This window comes from Petaurus breviceps, unplaced genomic scaffold, assembly GCF_028583685.1.
Source record: "Petaurus breviceps papuanus isolate PSGF00001 unplaced genomic scaffold, PetGlider_PUasm1.0 216, whole genome shotgun sequence".
In the NCBI taxonomy this organism is placed as follows: Eukaryota; Metazoa; Chordata; class Mammalia; order Diprotodontia; family Petauridae; genus Petaurus; species Petaurus breviceps.
The window spans coordinates 2,263,540-2,276,738 of record NW_027185867.1 but is presented as its reverse complement, the minus strand read 5'-3'; the positions used below and the strand labels follow the sequence as shown (position 1 = coordinate 2,276,738).

At 36.6% G+C, this 13,199-nt stretch overlaps 1 protein-coding gene across 1 annotated transcript in view; it reads left to right on the top strand.

The window, feature by feature from the left end:
* SLC38A1 (solute carrier family 38 member 1) overlaps positions 1-13,199 on the top strand; it is a 96,795-nt gene that overhangs the window by 50,091 nt on the left and 33,505 nt on the right. The window contains exons 9-11 of the mRNA XM_069094171.1: positions 10,667-10,725; positions 10,837-10,944; positions 12,856-12,935. Coding sequence (XP_068950272.1) covers positions 10,667-10,725; positions 10,837-10,944; positions 12,856-12,935 — 247 coding nt within the window. The remainder of the gene's footprint in view (positions 1-10,666; positions 10,726-10,836; positions 10,945-12,855; positions 12,936-13,199) is intronic.

Below are 13,199 nucleotides of genomic sequence, written 5' to 3'. Positions count from 1 at the left end.
TTTTTAATATGAATGGCTGTTGTATTTTGTCAAAAGACTTTTCTGCATCTATTAAGATAATCATGTGGTTTCTACTAGTTTTGTTGTTGATATGATCAATTATACTAATAGTTTTCCTAATATTGAACCATCCTTCCATTCCTGGAATAAATCCTACCTGATCAAAGTGTATTATTCTTGTGGTGAGTTGCTGTAGTCTTCTTGCTAACATTTTATTTAAATTTTTTGCATCTATATTCATGAGGGGAATTGGTCTATAATTTTCTTTTTCCATTTTGTCTCTTCCCAATTTAGGTATCAATACCATATTTGTGTCATATAAAGAATTTGGTAGGACTCCTTCTCCAATTTTCCCAAATAGTTTGTAAAGTATTGGAATCCATTTTTCTTTAAATGTTTAATAGATACCACTTTTAAATCCATCTGGCCCTGGGGATTTTTTTCCTAGGGAATTCATTGATGACTTGTTTAATTTCTTTTTCTGAGATGGGGATATTTAAGTATTTTACTTCCTCTTCAGTTAATCTGGGCAACTTATATTTTTGTGAATATTCCTCAATTTCACTAAGATTGTCATATTTATGTACATACAACTGGACAAAATAATTCCCAAGTATTTTTTAAATTTCCTCTTCATTGGAGGTAGCTTCACCCTTTTCATTTTTGATACTCATAATTTAATTTTCTTCTTTCTTTTTTTAAGTCATGTTGACTAAAGATCTATCAATTTTATTGTTTTTTTTCCCATAAAACCAGTTCTTAGTTTTATTTATTAATTAAATAGTTTTCTTAATTTCAATTTTAGTAATCTGTCCTTTGGTTTTCCATATTTCTAATTTAGTTTTTAATTGGGGATTTTAAATTTGTTCTTTTTCTAGCTTTTTCAGTTGCATGCCCAATTTATTGACCTCCATTTTCTCTGTTTTGTTCATGTATGCATTCAGAGATATAAAACTTCCCCTAAGAACTGATTTTGCTTCATACCACATGTTTTAGTATGTGGTCTTACTATTGTCATTCTCTTGAATGAAGTTACTGATTGTTTCTGTATCTTGTTTGACCCACTCATTATTTAGTATTAAATTATTTAGTTTCAACTTAGTTTTTAATCTATTTTTCCATGGCCCTTTATTGCATATAATTTTTATTGCATCATGATCTGAGAAGGATGCATTTAATATTTCTTTCTGCACTGAATTGTGAGGTTTTTATGCCCTAGTACATGGTCAATTTTTGTGTATGTGCCATGTACCTCTGAGGAGAAGGTATATTCCTTTTTATCCCCATTCAATTTTCTCCAGAGCTCTATCATATCTACCTTCTCTAAAATTCTATTCATCTCCTTAACTTCTTGTTTATTTTGAGGTTAGATTTATCAAGTTCAGATATGAGAAGATTGAGGTCCTCCACTAGTATAGTCTTGCAATCTATTTCTTCCTCTAACTACCTTCATTGCTCTTCTAGAAATTTGGATGCTATACTACTTGGTGCATATATGTTTAGTAATGATATTGTTTCATTTTCTTTTTTTAAATTTTTCAAATGCTTTATGAACCTCTGATTTACATCATTCATTTCTGCAAGATTTTGAGTTACAAATTTTCTCCCCATTTTTCCCCTACCCACCGCCCCAAAATAGCAGTCCCACAGGATATCCCCTCCTCCAATCTGCTCTCTCCCATATTTTCTCCCATATCGCTTTCGACTTTTCCAGTAGTAGATGGTGGATCTCTATGCCCCAGTGCCTGTATATCTTATTTCACAATTACATGTAAAATAGTATTAATAATAGTGCACATATATATATATATATTAAACATTTGATTTTAAAACTTTGAATTCCAGATTCATTCCCTTCCTCCCTTGTCACCCACCCTTACTGGGAAGATAAGCAGTTCAATATAAGTTGTACATGTGTAGCTAATGAAAAACAATAACATAGTAGATGCATTGTAAAAGACTGACTATATTTCCCTCCCTTCTATCCCACCTCCCACTTTTTCTATTCTCTACATTGATCCCATCCCTTTTCAAAAGTGGATGCTTCCAACTTCCCTCCCTGCCATCCTGCCCTCCCTTCCATCATTCCCCCTCTGATCCCCTTTCCCCCTACTCTTCTGTAGGGTGAGATACCTTATTTAGTGTGTATTTAATTCCATCCCCAAGCCAAATTCAGTGTGAATAAGGTTGATGCATTCCCTTTTGCCTTCCTGTTCTTTCCCTCCATTGTAAACATTTTCCCCTGCCTCTTCTTTATGAGTTGACCCCATTCTGTCTCTCCCCATCTTCTTTCATTATATTCCTGTCTAACCTCTTAATTTCACCTTTTAAGTATCATCCCTTCCTGTTAAATTGGTCCTGTGCCCTCTATCTATGTATACCTGTAAACATATATGCACACGTTTACATATGTATTCATATGCCCATATACCCTCATATATAGACATATATATATATATACATATATATACACACACACCTATATATATATATATAGGTGTGTGTGTGTGTATTTCTATTCCCTTCAACTATTTTCATACTGAGAAAGGTTTCATCAGTTACAATTATTGTTTTTCCATGTAGGAATGTTAATAGTTCAACTTTGATAAACTCCTTATGATTTCTTTTTCCCTGTTTACCTTCTCGTGCTTCTCTTGCTTCTTGTATCTGAATGTCAAATTTTCTATTCAACTCTGGTTTTTTCATCAAGAATGCTTGAAAGTCCTCTATTCCAGTGAATGACCATATTTTCCCCTGAAACATGATACTCAGTTTTGCTGGGTAGGTGACTCTTGGTTTTAATCCCAGCTCCTTTGACTTCTGGAATATCATATTCCAGGCCCTTCAATCCCTCAGTGTAGAAGCTGCCAGATCCTGAGTTATCCTGATTGTGTTTCCACAATATTCAAATTGTTTCTTCCTGGCTGCTTGTCATATTCTCTCCTTAATCTGGGCATTCTGGAACCTGGCTATAATATTCCTAGGAGTTTTCTTTTGGGGATCTTTTTCAGGAGGTGATTGGTGGATTCTTTCAACCTCTATTTTTCCCTCTGGTTCTTAAACATCAGGGCAGTTTTCTCTGAGAACTTCCTGGATGATGATTTCTAGGTTCTTACTTTGATCATGGCTTTCAGGTAGTCCAATAATTTTTAAATTCTCTCTCCCGGATCTATTTTCCAGACCAGTGGGTTTTCCCATGAGATATTTCACATTGCCTTCTATTCTTTCATTTGTTTGGATATGTTTAACAGCATCTTGATTTCTCATAAAGTCATTAGCTTCCATTTGCTCCAATCTAATTCTGAAGCAATGATTCTCCTCAGTGAGCTTTTGAGATTCTTTTCCATCTGGCAAATTCGGCTTTTTAAGACATTCTTCTCCTCGTTGCCTTTTTGAGCCTCTTTTGCCAATTGAGTTAGTCTGTTTTTTAAGGTGTTACTTTCCTCAGTCAGGGTGTTGACTATCATTTTATAATTTTCTTGCATCATTCTCATTTCTCTTCCCAATCTTTCCTCCACTTCTCTTATCTGCTTCTTAAGGTCCTCTATGGCCTGTAACTAGCTCGTATTTTGCTTTGGAGTTTTAGTGCAGGAGTTCTGACTTCACTGTCTTCCTCCTGTTCCATGCCTTGCTCCCTTTTGTCCCCAAAATAGGAGTCTAATGTTGGAATCTTCTGTCTGCTTTGTTTCCTTTGCCTGGTCTTGTCACCCCTCAGTCACTTGACCCCTGGGCTTTTTGCCACAGTGGTACTCTGACACCAGACAGGGGGGATTTCGTCTTAAACACTGGGGTTTTCTCAGTTGCCGGAGGTATTAGTGCCCTCTCTGAGGCTTCCACTGGCTCTGGCAAGCTGGACACACACCCCAGGATCTCCACTCTAGACTGCAATCCAGATCCAGGCAGGTTAAAGCAAGAGTGATTACCCCTCAGACTGGTCGCTAGGTCCCCCTACACTCTGCAGGCCAGGAGCTGAAGCTGCCACTTGCTGGCTGGCTGTGCTGTAGTCTCAGCGACTTCTCACCCATGGGGCAAAAGTCATGCATTCCCACTTACTGGGTCCCAAAATTCATGCTGCACTGACCTCTCACTTTGTCCTTCACATCTATGTGCTGCTAAATCTGTAAATGGCCACAACTGCTGCTGATCTGGAGGCCCTTCTGCTAGGGGCTGGTTAGGCATGCCCTGGGGATAAATCCTCACTCATGGGGTCTAGGCTTGGCTCCCAGAGCACTGCACTGACCAATTCCTGCCGGCCTGCCAGGCTGTCCTCAGTGGGAGGTTAGCTTCTCTTTGTCATTTTGTGGGTTCTACAGCTCCAAAGTTTGTTCAGAGTCCCCTTTTTACATTGATTAGGGAAGGTGGAAGCCAGAGCTGCTTGGAGGTTGTGCTTCTACTCCGCCATCTTGACTCCACCTATTGCTTCATTTTCAATGGTGCTTTTTAGCAGGATATAGTTTCCTTCCTTATCTCTTTTAATTAGATCTAGTTTTGCTTTCATTCTATCTGAGATAAGGTTTGCTGCTCCTTCTTTTTTTTTTTTACTTTAGCTGAAGCATAATATGCTCTCCTCCAGGCTTTTACCTTTACCCTGTGTGTATCCCTTTGTTTCAAATGTGTTTCTTGCAGATAGCATATTGTAGGATTATGATTTTTAATCCATTCTGCTATCTGCATCCACTTTATTCATCCCATTCATATTCACAGTTATTATTACTATCTGTGTCTTTCCATTCTATTTCCTCCCCTGTTTATGCTTTTATTTCTCCCTTCTTCCTTCTCTTCCTTGAGAGTTTTCCTTTTGACCACTGCCTACCTCAGTATTCCCTCCCTATCCATCTCCCTCCCTCTACCTACCCTTCCTGCTTACTGCTTCTTTCCTCCCTTCTAACCACCACTCCCCTCCCCTTGTTTCCCCTTTCCCCTCCTATTGCCTGTAGGGCACATTATATTTGTATACTTAATGAAGTATGTTATTCCCTCCTTGATTCTAATCTGATGAGAGTAAATTTCATTCAGTACTCATCTCTTTTCCTCCTTTCCCTTTTCTATAATGAGTTTTTGTGTCTCTTGACGTTAGAATCCTATACTTAACTGATTATATCATTCCTTCCTTGAACCAAAAACAATGAGAGTAAAGTTCATGTAATATTCATCTCCTTCCCTTCTTTCCCTCTACTATTATATGTTTTTATGACTCTTTGTGTGGCATAATTTACCCTTTTCTGCCTCCTCCTCTTCTTTTCTCCCATTACAATCCCTTTGTACCCCTTAATAAAGGTTTTTTTTATCATCAGATTAGTTCATTTATACTCACATCCTCTATCTATGTATATACCTTTTAAATATGTTGATAACTATATAATTATCAATATTTACAGGTACCAGCTTTCCATATAGAGATGTAAACAGTTTGCTCTTATTGAATTAGAAATTATGTGTGTGTGTGCTTTCCTTGTTTACCTTTTTATGTCTCTCTTGAGTCTTGTATTTGGAGCTCAAATTTTCCATTGAATTCTGGCTTTTTCATCAGGTAGATCTGGAAGTCTCTTATTTCATTGAATGACCATCTCCTTGCTTAAAAGACTATATTCAGTTGATCCTTGGTTGTAGTCCAAGCTCTTTTGCCTTAAAAATATCATATTCCATTCTCTCTGATCTTTTAATGTAGAAGTTGCTAGGTCCTGTGTGATTCTGACCATAGTTGTACAATAATTGAATTGTTTCTTTCTGGCTGCTTGCAGTATTTTCTCCTTGACTTGATAATTCTGGAATTTGGCTACAATATTTCTTAGTTTCCCAATTTGGGATTTCTTTCAGGAGGTGTCTGGTGAATTCTTTTTAGAACTATTTTACCCTCTGGTTCTAGGACCTCAGGGCAGTTTTCTTTTATAATTTCTTGGAGGATGTTGTCCAGGCTTTTTTTTTTCATCATGGATTCCTGGTAGACCAATAATTCTTAGATTATCTCTCCTAGATCTGTTCTCCAGGTCAATTGTTTTTCCAATGAGATATTTTACATTTTCTTCTAATTTTTCCATCTTTAGGTTTTGTTTGACTGATTCTTGAAGCATCATAGAGTCATTAGTTTCGATTTGACTGATTCTAATTTTTATTTTCCTCATTTAGTTTTTGAAGCTCCTTTCCCATATGTTCAGATTCCATTTTTAGAGTGGTATTTCCTCCAGTTAGATTTTGAATCTCCTTTCCCAATTCAAAAATTTTACCTTTTAAGGATTTGTTTTCTTCAGTTTGATTTTTTCCTATTTTGGCAATTGCAATTTTAAAAGAATTGGTCAATTTATCTTCTACCTCTTTAATTTGGCTTTTGAAATCCTTCTTAAGTTCTTCCAAGAATGCTTTCTGGGCTTCATTCCACTTCATATTTCCTTCTGTGTTCTCAGGTGTGGGTACAGAGTCAATGCTGTCCCCTTCTGAATTTTGTTCTTGCTCTCAATAATAGGATTCAATCATTTTTTGTTTTGTTTCTCCAACTTGCTTCTTTTCCATTGCACTTGGCTTTTAATGTGGATTTCTGCCTCTAGGGTACAAAGGGCTCTGACCCATGCTTCTTAAGCTGGGAGCTAGGGGCCTGGTTGTTGACTTTGTGCGCTGTGACCTCTGGGTATCTAGACTCAGGCCAAGGACAGGACTTTTGGTGTAGCAGCAAGCATCCCAGCATCCTCAGGGTGGCTGCCAACACAGGTTCTTAGGTCTGCTTTGCTAAAGGAAAGCAACTCAAAATTGGTTAATAAGCTTACTTTAATCAGTCAAATATGTATTGTTTACCTAGTTCAGGGGAAAAAGGTCAGCACCCCGAACTTCAGAGTATACAGACAGAATTATCAAGACAGAGAAACAGATCAAGTAGAAAGGTTTCCAAACTGTCCAACCATTACATCCATACCGAATCAACATCTGGGTTTTTCAAAGCTGGGGGGCTCTCAACAACGACTTCCCAGAGTCTCATCTGATTAAATCACAGAACACTTCTCAAAGTAAGCCCCAAAGCAAAGCCTCACATCAGGGATTATATACCCTTCTCCTGGGTCAGAGGATGTAACCACCCTCTTGACCCACTGCCCAATCACACAGCATCAAGGTGTGGGCATTCCTGAAAACCAAGCCTCCTTCCACAGGCTCCATGTGACCACATTTAGCCTATTAGGAGGCGGAGTATATTTTCAAATCAAGGAAGGTTCTCAGAGTCTCTTAAGCCTATCAAAGGGCCTAGGGGCAGGGAAGATCTTTAAATTTGAATTTCCATTACAACCCTGAGGCTCACAGAGTAAGGTGTGGGGAAGGGGTGGTCAGGCCACTTTAGGTTCCCTCCTCCGTCCCCTGGGGAGCCACACCTCCTGCCCTTCACTTCAGGCTGGGCACGTCATACCCTTCCTCTAGAACTCCCAAGCCTGTTGCTGGTTCCAGTATTTCAGGATTTTACACTGGGGAAGTAACCTCTGGGTTTTCAGGCCAGAGTGGGGGATTAGAGAAGTTAGGGTTTAGTCCACCATCTTGGCTCCTAGAAGTTCAGGCAGGTGACTTTAAAGCATCCAGGCTGTGGGTTGATAGCCCCAGGTGAACCCTGGGCTTGTCTCTTACCCAGCACTGACAGATCCTCCATCCTGTGGTGAGAGGACTGTGAATCACTCCTGAGGTGAATGAATCTGCTTGTGGAAGAGGGAGAGTAAGGAGGAGAGGGGATCACTCTGCCTCCCCTGGGGTCTGGTCTCAGGTATGCACTGGTGCAACCCCCATGCACTCTGTGCTCCATGCTCCCTCTGCCCAGTCCTACGTGTGCACTTTCTTGGACTGGGAATCTGCCACTCTCCTTTTTGCAATGGATTTTTTCACTCTAAAATTATTCAGATTCACTTTTTAGAGGTTATGGACAGGATTCACAGAGGAGTTCAGGTGGGTTCCTGCTTTCACTCCACCATCTTGGCTCAGCCCCTGAATTAATTTCTTTTAAGTATTTACTGATTTGATCTCCTTGTTGTCCAAGGGACTCTCAAAAGTCTTTTCCTGCACCATAACTTGAAAGCATCAGTTCTGCAGTGTTCAACTTTCTTCATAGCCCAAGTCTCACAACCACACATTTCTACAAGAAAAACCACACCTTTGACTATGTGGACCTTTGTTAACAAGGTAGTGTCTCTACTTTTTAGCATGTTGTCCAGATTTGCCATAACTTTCCTTCCAAGGAACAAATGTCATTTAAGTTCATGGCTGCAGTAGCCATCTGCAGTGATCGTTGAGTCCAAGAATATGAAATATAACATTGCTTTCATTTTTTCTCCTATTTGACAGAAAGTGATGGGACCATTTGCCAAGAGCTTAGTTTTTTGTTTTATGTTGCACTTCAAACTTGCTTATATAATCTTCTCTTCTACCCTCATCAAGAGACTTCTTAATTTCTCTCCACCTTTTACCATCAGACTGATATCATGTGCATATCTGAGATTATTGATAGTTCTCCTGACAACCTTAATTCTGGCTTTTGATTCATTCAGCCTAGCATTTCACATGAGCTACTCTTCATCTAAGTTATCTTAATAAGGTGACACTATATAATCTTGTTGTACCCTTTTTGCAATCACAAATCAATAAGTTACTCCATGTTCAGTTCTAACCATTATTTCTTGGTTTGTGTATAGATTCCTCAGGAGACAAGTAAGATGATCTGGTACTCCCATCTCTTTGAGGATTTGCCACATTTTGTTGTTATCCATATAGTCAAGGCTTTAGTGTAGTCAACAAAGTAGAAGCAAATGCTTGTTTGCTTTTTTCTATAACTCCCTTACTTTGTCCAAAATCTAGCAAAGGTAGACAATTTGGTCTCAAGTTCCTCTGCCTCTTCAAAAACCAATCTGTGCTTCTGGTCATTGTCAGCTCACATGTTGCTAAAACCTAGTCTACAGAATCTTAAGCCTAACCTTGCTGGCATGTGGAATGAGTGCAATTGTTCAGTAATTTCAACATTCTCTGGCATTGTCCTTCTTTAGGATTGGGACGTAAATTGATCTTTCCCAATCCAGCTTTTCAATTTTGCTGGCATATTGAGTGCAGTACTCTAACAGCATCAACTTTTATTATTTTAAATATCTCAGCCAGAATTATGTCACCTCCACTAACTTTCTTGTTAACAATACTTTCTAAGGCACAAATACCTTCATTTTCCAAGACATCTGGCTCTAGATTGTTAACCACACCATCATGGTTATTGGTGATGTCAAGATCTTTTTTGAATAGTCCTTCTACATGTTCTTGCCACCTCTTCTTAATTACTTCTACTTCTGTTGAGTCTCTACCACACTTGTCTTTTATCATGTCCATTTTTGTACAAAATATTCCTTTGATATCTCTAATTTTCTTGAGGAGGTCTCTTCTCTTTCCCCATTCTATAGTTTTATTTCTTTGCATTGCTCACTTTAAAAAGCAAATATCTTCATTTAATTTAATAATTTTTGGTGAAAGCAAAAGAGGATTTTGTAATGTTATTAGGATAAATGAAAATATTTTTAAAATATTTTTATTTCATTTTCTTCTCATCCTTATGAAATTTTTGTGTATGTTTTACAAGGTATATAATGTTGATACAGTAGTATGTTTATAATTTATTTGTATATAATTTACATAGAAAAACATACTCAAAACACTTTTACTGGTAGCATTGCACAGCCAAAAATGTTTTGAGACTGCTGCTTTAGTTGCTAAATTAAATTCAATAAAATATTATCATGCCAATGGAATTAGGAATATAAATAATTCACAAGTCATTTTAATTTTATTTTGGAATGTGTTGTTTTATTTCTACTTGAATATAGATATCCAGTGTTCTGGAACTCACTAGCCAAGTAGTGAATACAAATTGATTTATGAAGAGTTGAGAAACCATCCTGTCAATAGGCTATCATTTAATTTTTTGAATTCTGGACTATCTGTCCAAAGTTGCTGGAAATTTTTATGAATTTTTTTTACTGAGAAATGTTTCCCATATCTATTGTGTCAAAATATCTTTAAGAAGATAAAAATTAATGTTGCCCAGGTCTCCAATCCTCAGGCTTCTTCTTTATGCATTTATGTGTTGGGGCCAGGGGATGAGCAGAGGGAATTTTTCTCCCTGAAGTTTGAGAGAGTGAAGTAACTTCTCAAAGATAACTGATAATGATTCTTGACAGATGAAACTGCTACCAAAAGAAAAAAAAGTCTAGAAATAACCAGAGAGTCCCCTGGGATCAGGTTGGTCCCTAATAATTTGCTCCTTCTCTTCGAATGTAACTTGGATTGGCAAAGAAGTGTTTAACAAAAATTTCTTGGATGGATTCATTTGAACATAGAATTTCAACTACAGGACAAACAACTGAGATCTCTGACACAATCTTTAAGGATTTTCTTTCTCTTATAGGTTTGGAAATCCATACTCCTTAGTGTAGAGGAAGAACTGGATTAATTTATAAACCCATATTTCAGTGTTTGAGATTAGTGTCTTAATATCTGCTAAATAAGGTAGTACTGTGAAATAATATATTTGATAGTTTCTGTGGTTGACAGACATGTGTAATGTTAGAACTTCAGCTGCATTTTAGAATTCTGAACTAAAAGGTGTATGAAGAAAGGTGAGAAATAACATAACAATTAGTAATTTTTAAATTATTCCTTCATTTAGAGTTCCTTGGATACACCAGTGGATTTTCCTTGTTTTGCATGATTTTCTTTCTCATAGTGGTAAGTTTTGGTTGAAAGAGTTGTATTGAATTTTCCATGTAGTTCCATTTAACAACCATTCTTGCTTTACAAAATATAATCTACCAAATTTCTTGTTTTGTGTAATTAAAGATCATCCAAAAGAAATTTGAGTTGAGTTGCTCCGTGTCATACACAAAAACACTTTCTAATGAAACTGAGGAAATGTGTACAGCAAGATACATTGTACTCAACTTTGAGGTATGTTTTTATTTATTGTTTTTGGAGGGGGGAGGGCAGGGCAATTGGGGTTAAGTGGCTTGCCCAAGGTCACATGGCTAGTAAGTGTGTTAAGTGTCTGAGTCCAGATTTGAACTCAGGCCCTCCTTACTCCAGGGCCAGTGTTCTATTCATTGCACCACCTAGCTACCCTAAGGTATGTTTTTAAATATAACATTTATTTTGTATTAATTATTATTAACATTATTATACAACTCTTTGTAAAATTGTGTGGAGGTATGGGCAGTTTCCTTTTCCTCTCTTTCTGTCAAGTGCCTAGGTTGATGGAGAAAGGTTACTGGAAAGATTCAGTGTATAGTGGTGAGCATAATTGAAAGATTTATACTTAAATCCAAATGATGACATTGATGGATGGGCAAATTGCTTGATATCTCTGAAGCTATTTCATCATCTAAAAAATGCAAATAACAATATTTGAATTACCAACTTCACAGAGCTATTGTAAAGAAAGTATTGTGCAAACTTTGAGTACCATCTAACAATGTGATTATTACTAAAGGTTTTTCAATCTAAAAACTACAAACTCAATTATCTCAGAGTGAGAATTGAATGAGTAGGTGTGGCACTCAGATGGTGCTCAGTGAAATCATCAGAGTTAACACAGATGAAGTATTTGGTGTTGTGTGGTTAGGACCCTGAGCAGCAACATTTTGAAGATAAATCCCATGAGAATAATGACAGATGATCAGCTTCTGTGTTGTGCCATTGTTTTGTTTTTAAAAAAAAATATTGTCTTTTGTTTCTATTTATATCTCTCCCTCATCCCCTACCCAGTGCTTCTTAATCCAAATCTAGCCATCCCTTGCAATAAAGAATAAAAAAAGAGAAAAGGCAGTTCAGTAAATGTAATCAACAAATCACCCTAGTCAAACATATATGCCATGTCCAACAGCCATTAAAATTGTACAATTTTTTTCTTCTTTCCTCTCTCTTTCATTTCTTTCCTTTTGTGTTGTTTTCATTCATGTTGTAATTATTTTGTTTACTGCTTTTTGGGTCCTCAAGCATTAATTCATGTAAGACTTCATGTACATTTCTGAATCAAGTCTTCACATTTTTATTCTTATGTGTGCCCCTTTTTTCCTAAGCCCTCAGAGCTGGTGTCCCTACAGTCTTGTTTTAAATTATCCATTATTTGGGTTCTATTTATCATTCAAATTATGACTATTTATGGTGTCTGAATTTCATCAACCAATCAGCAATCCAGTATGAAACTCAGTTTAAATAATTTTTTCATTGAATTGATTTGTTACTTCTATGAATTGGCCAAATTTAAAAATTGTTTTGGTGGTATATAGACACAACTTTAATTTTCTCTTTTGCAACCAGAAAGTGGGTTCCAAACTTAATTCTTAAAAATAACTTTTGTTGAATGATGAATGTCCTTTCTTTTTGTTTTCAGATAGAGAGGTAGACTGAGAAATCTTGTGGTTTTATTCAGTGAAATGTGATGTGGTCAAAAATTAAAACAAGATAATAGGAAAACAACTATAAGACATACAAGGAATTAAAGAATGTCATAATTTCTTGAAATGTTTTATTCTAAAAGTTTCCTTTAGTTAGTACATATTTTTTATGTTGACTTTATTGTTAAAAATAGTGCAAGGTAAAATTTGCATATGCATTTGTATACACATAAACAGCAATTACCTTGCACTATTTTAACATCAAAGTATATATGAAAAATACTTCATGATAGATTAACTTTCTTGAAAGAGATACTGCTGTTAGGCAGATCAAGTACTTCCTAATAGTAACTTAAGAGCCTTGGAAAGGTTGAAAGAGAAAACGAGAACTCCAGAAAGTCAGAGCTAAATATTTTGTGTGGAAAGAAAATGACTTTTCCTAACGCATCAACTTCTTTTCTCTCAGAGTGTTTATGCTTTACCCACTATTGCATTTGCATATGTGTGCCATCAAGCAATCCTGCCAATTTACAGAGATCTTAAAAAGTAAGACAGCAATTTAATTTTTATGACTAAATAGTTTGCCTATGCAATGCAATTTCTTTTCAGTGCTACTTCCCCTTACTACTGTCTCAATGAAATGTAAAATGAGAGTAATAAAAAAATCTGTAGGATCCATGAGTTAAGGCTATGGAAAAAAATTGAGGTGTGTAGGTCATAGGATTTCATTGTTGTTTTTGTTTTAATTATATTGATTTTGGAGCATCGAGCTCCTTGTATTGCTAGATCTCAAGGTGTTCCAATAGACAC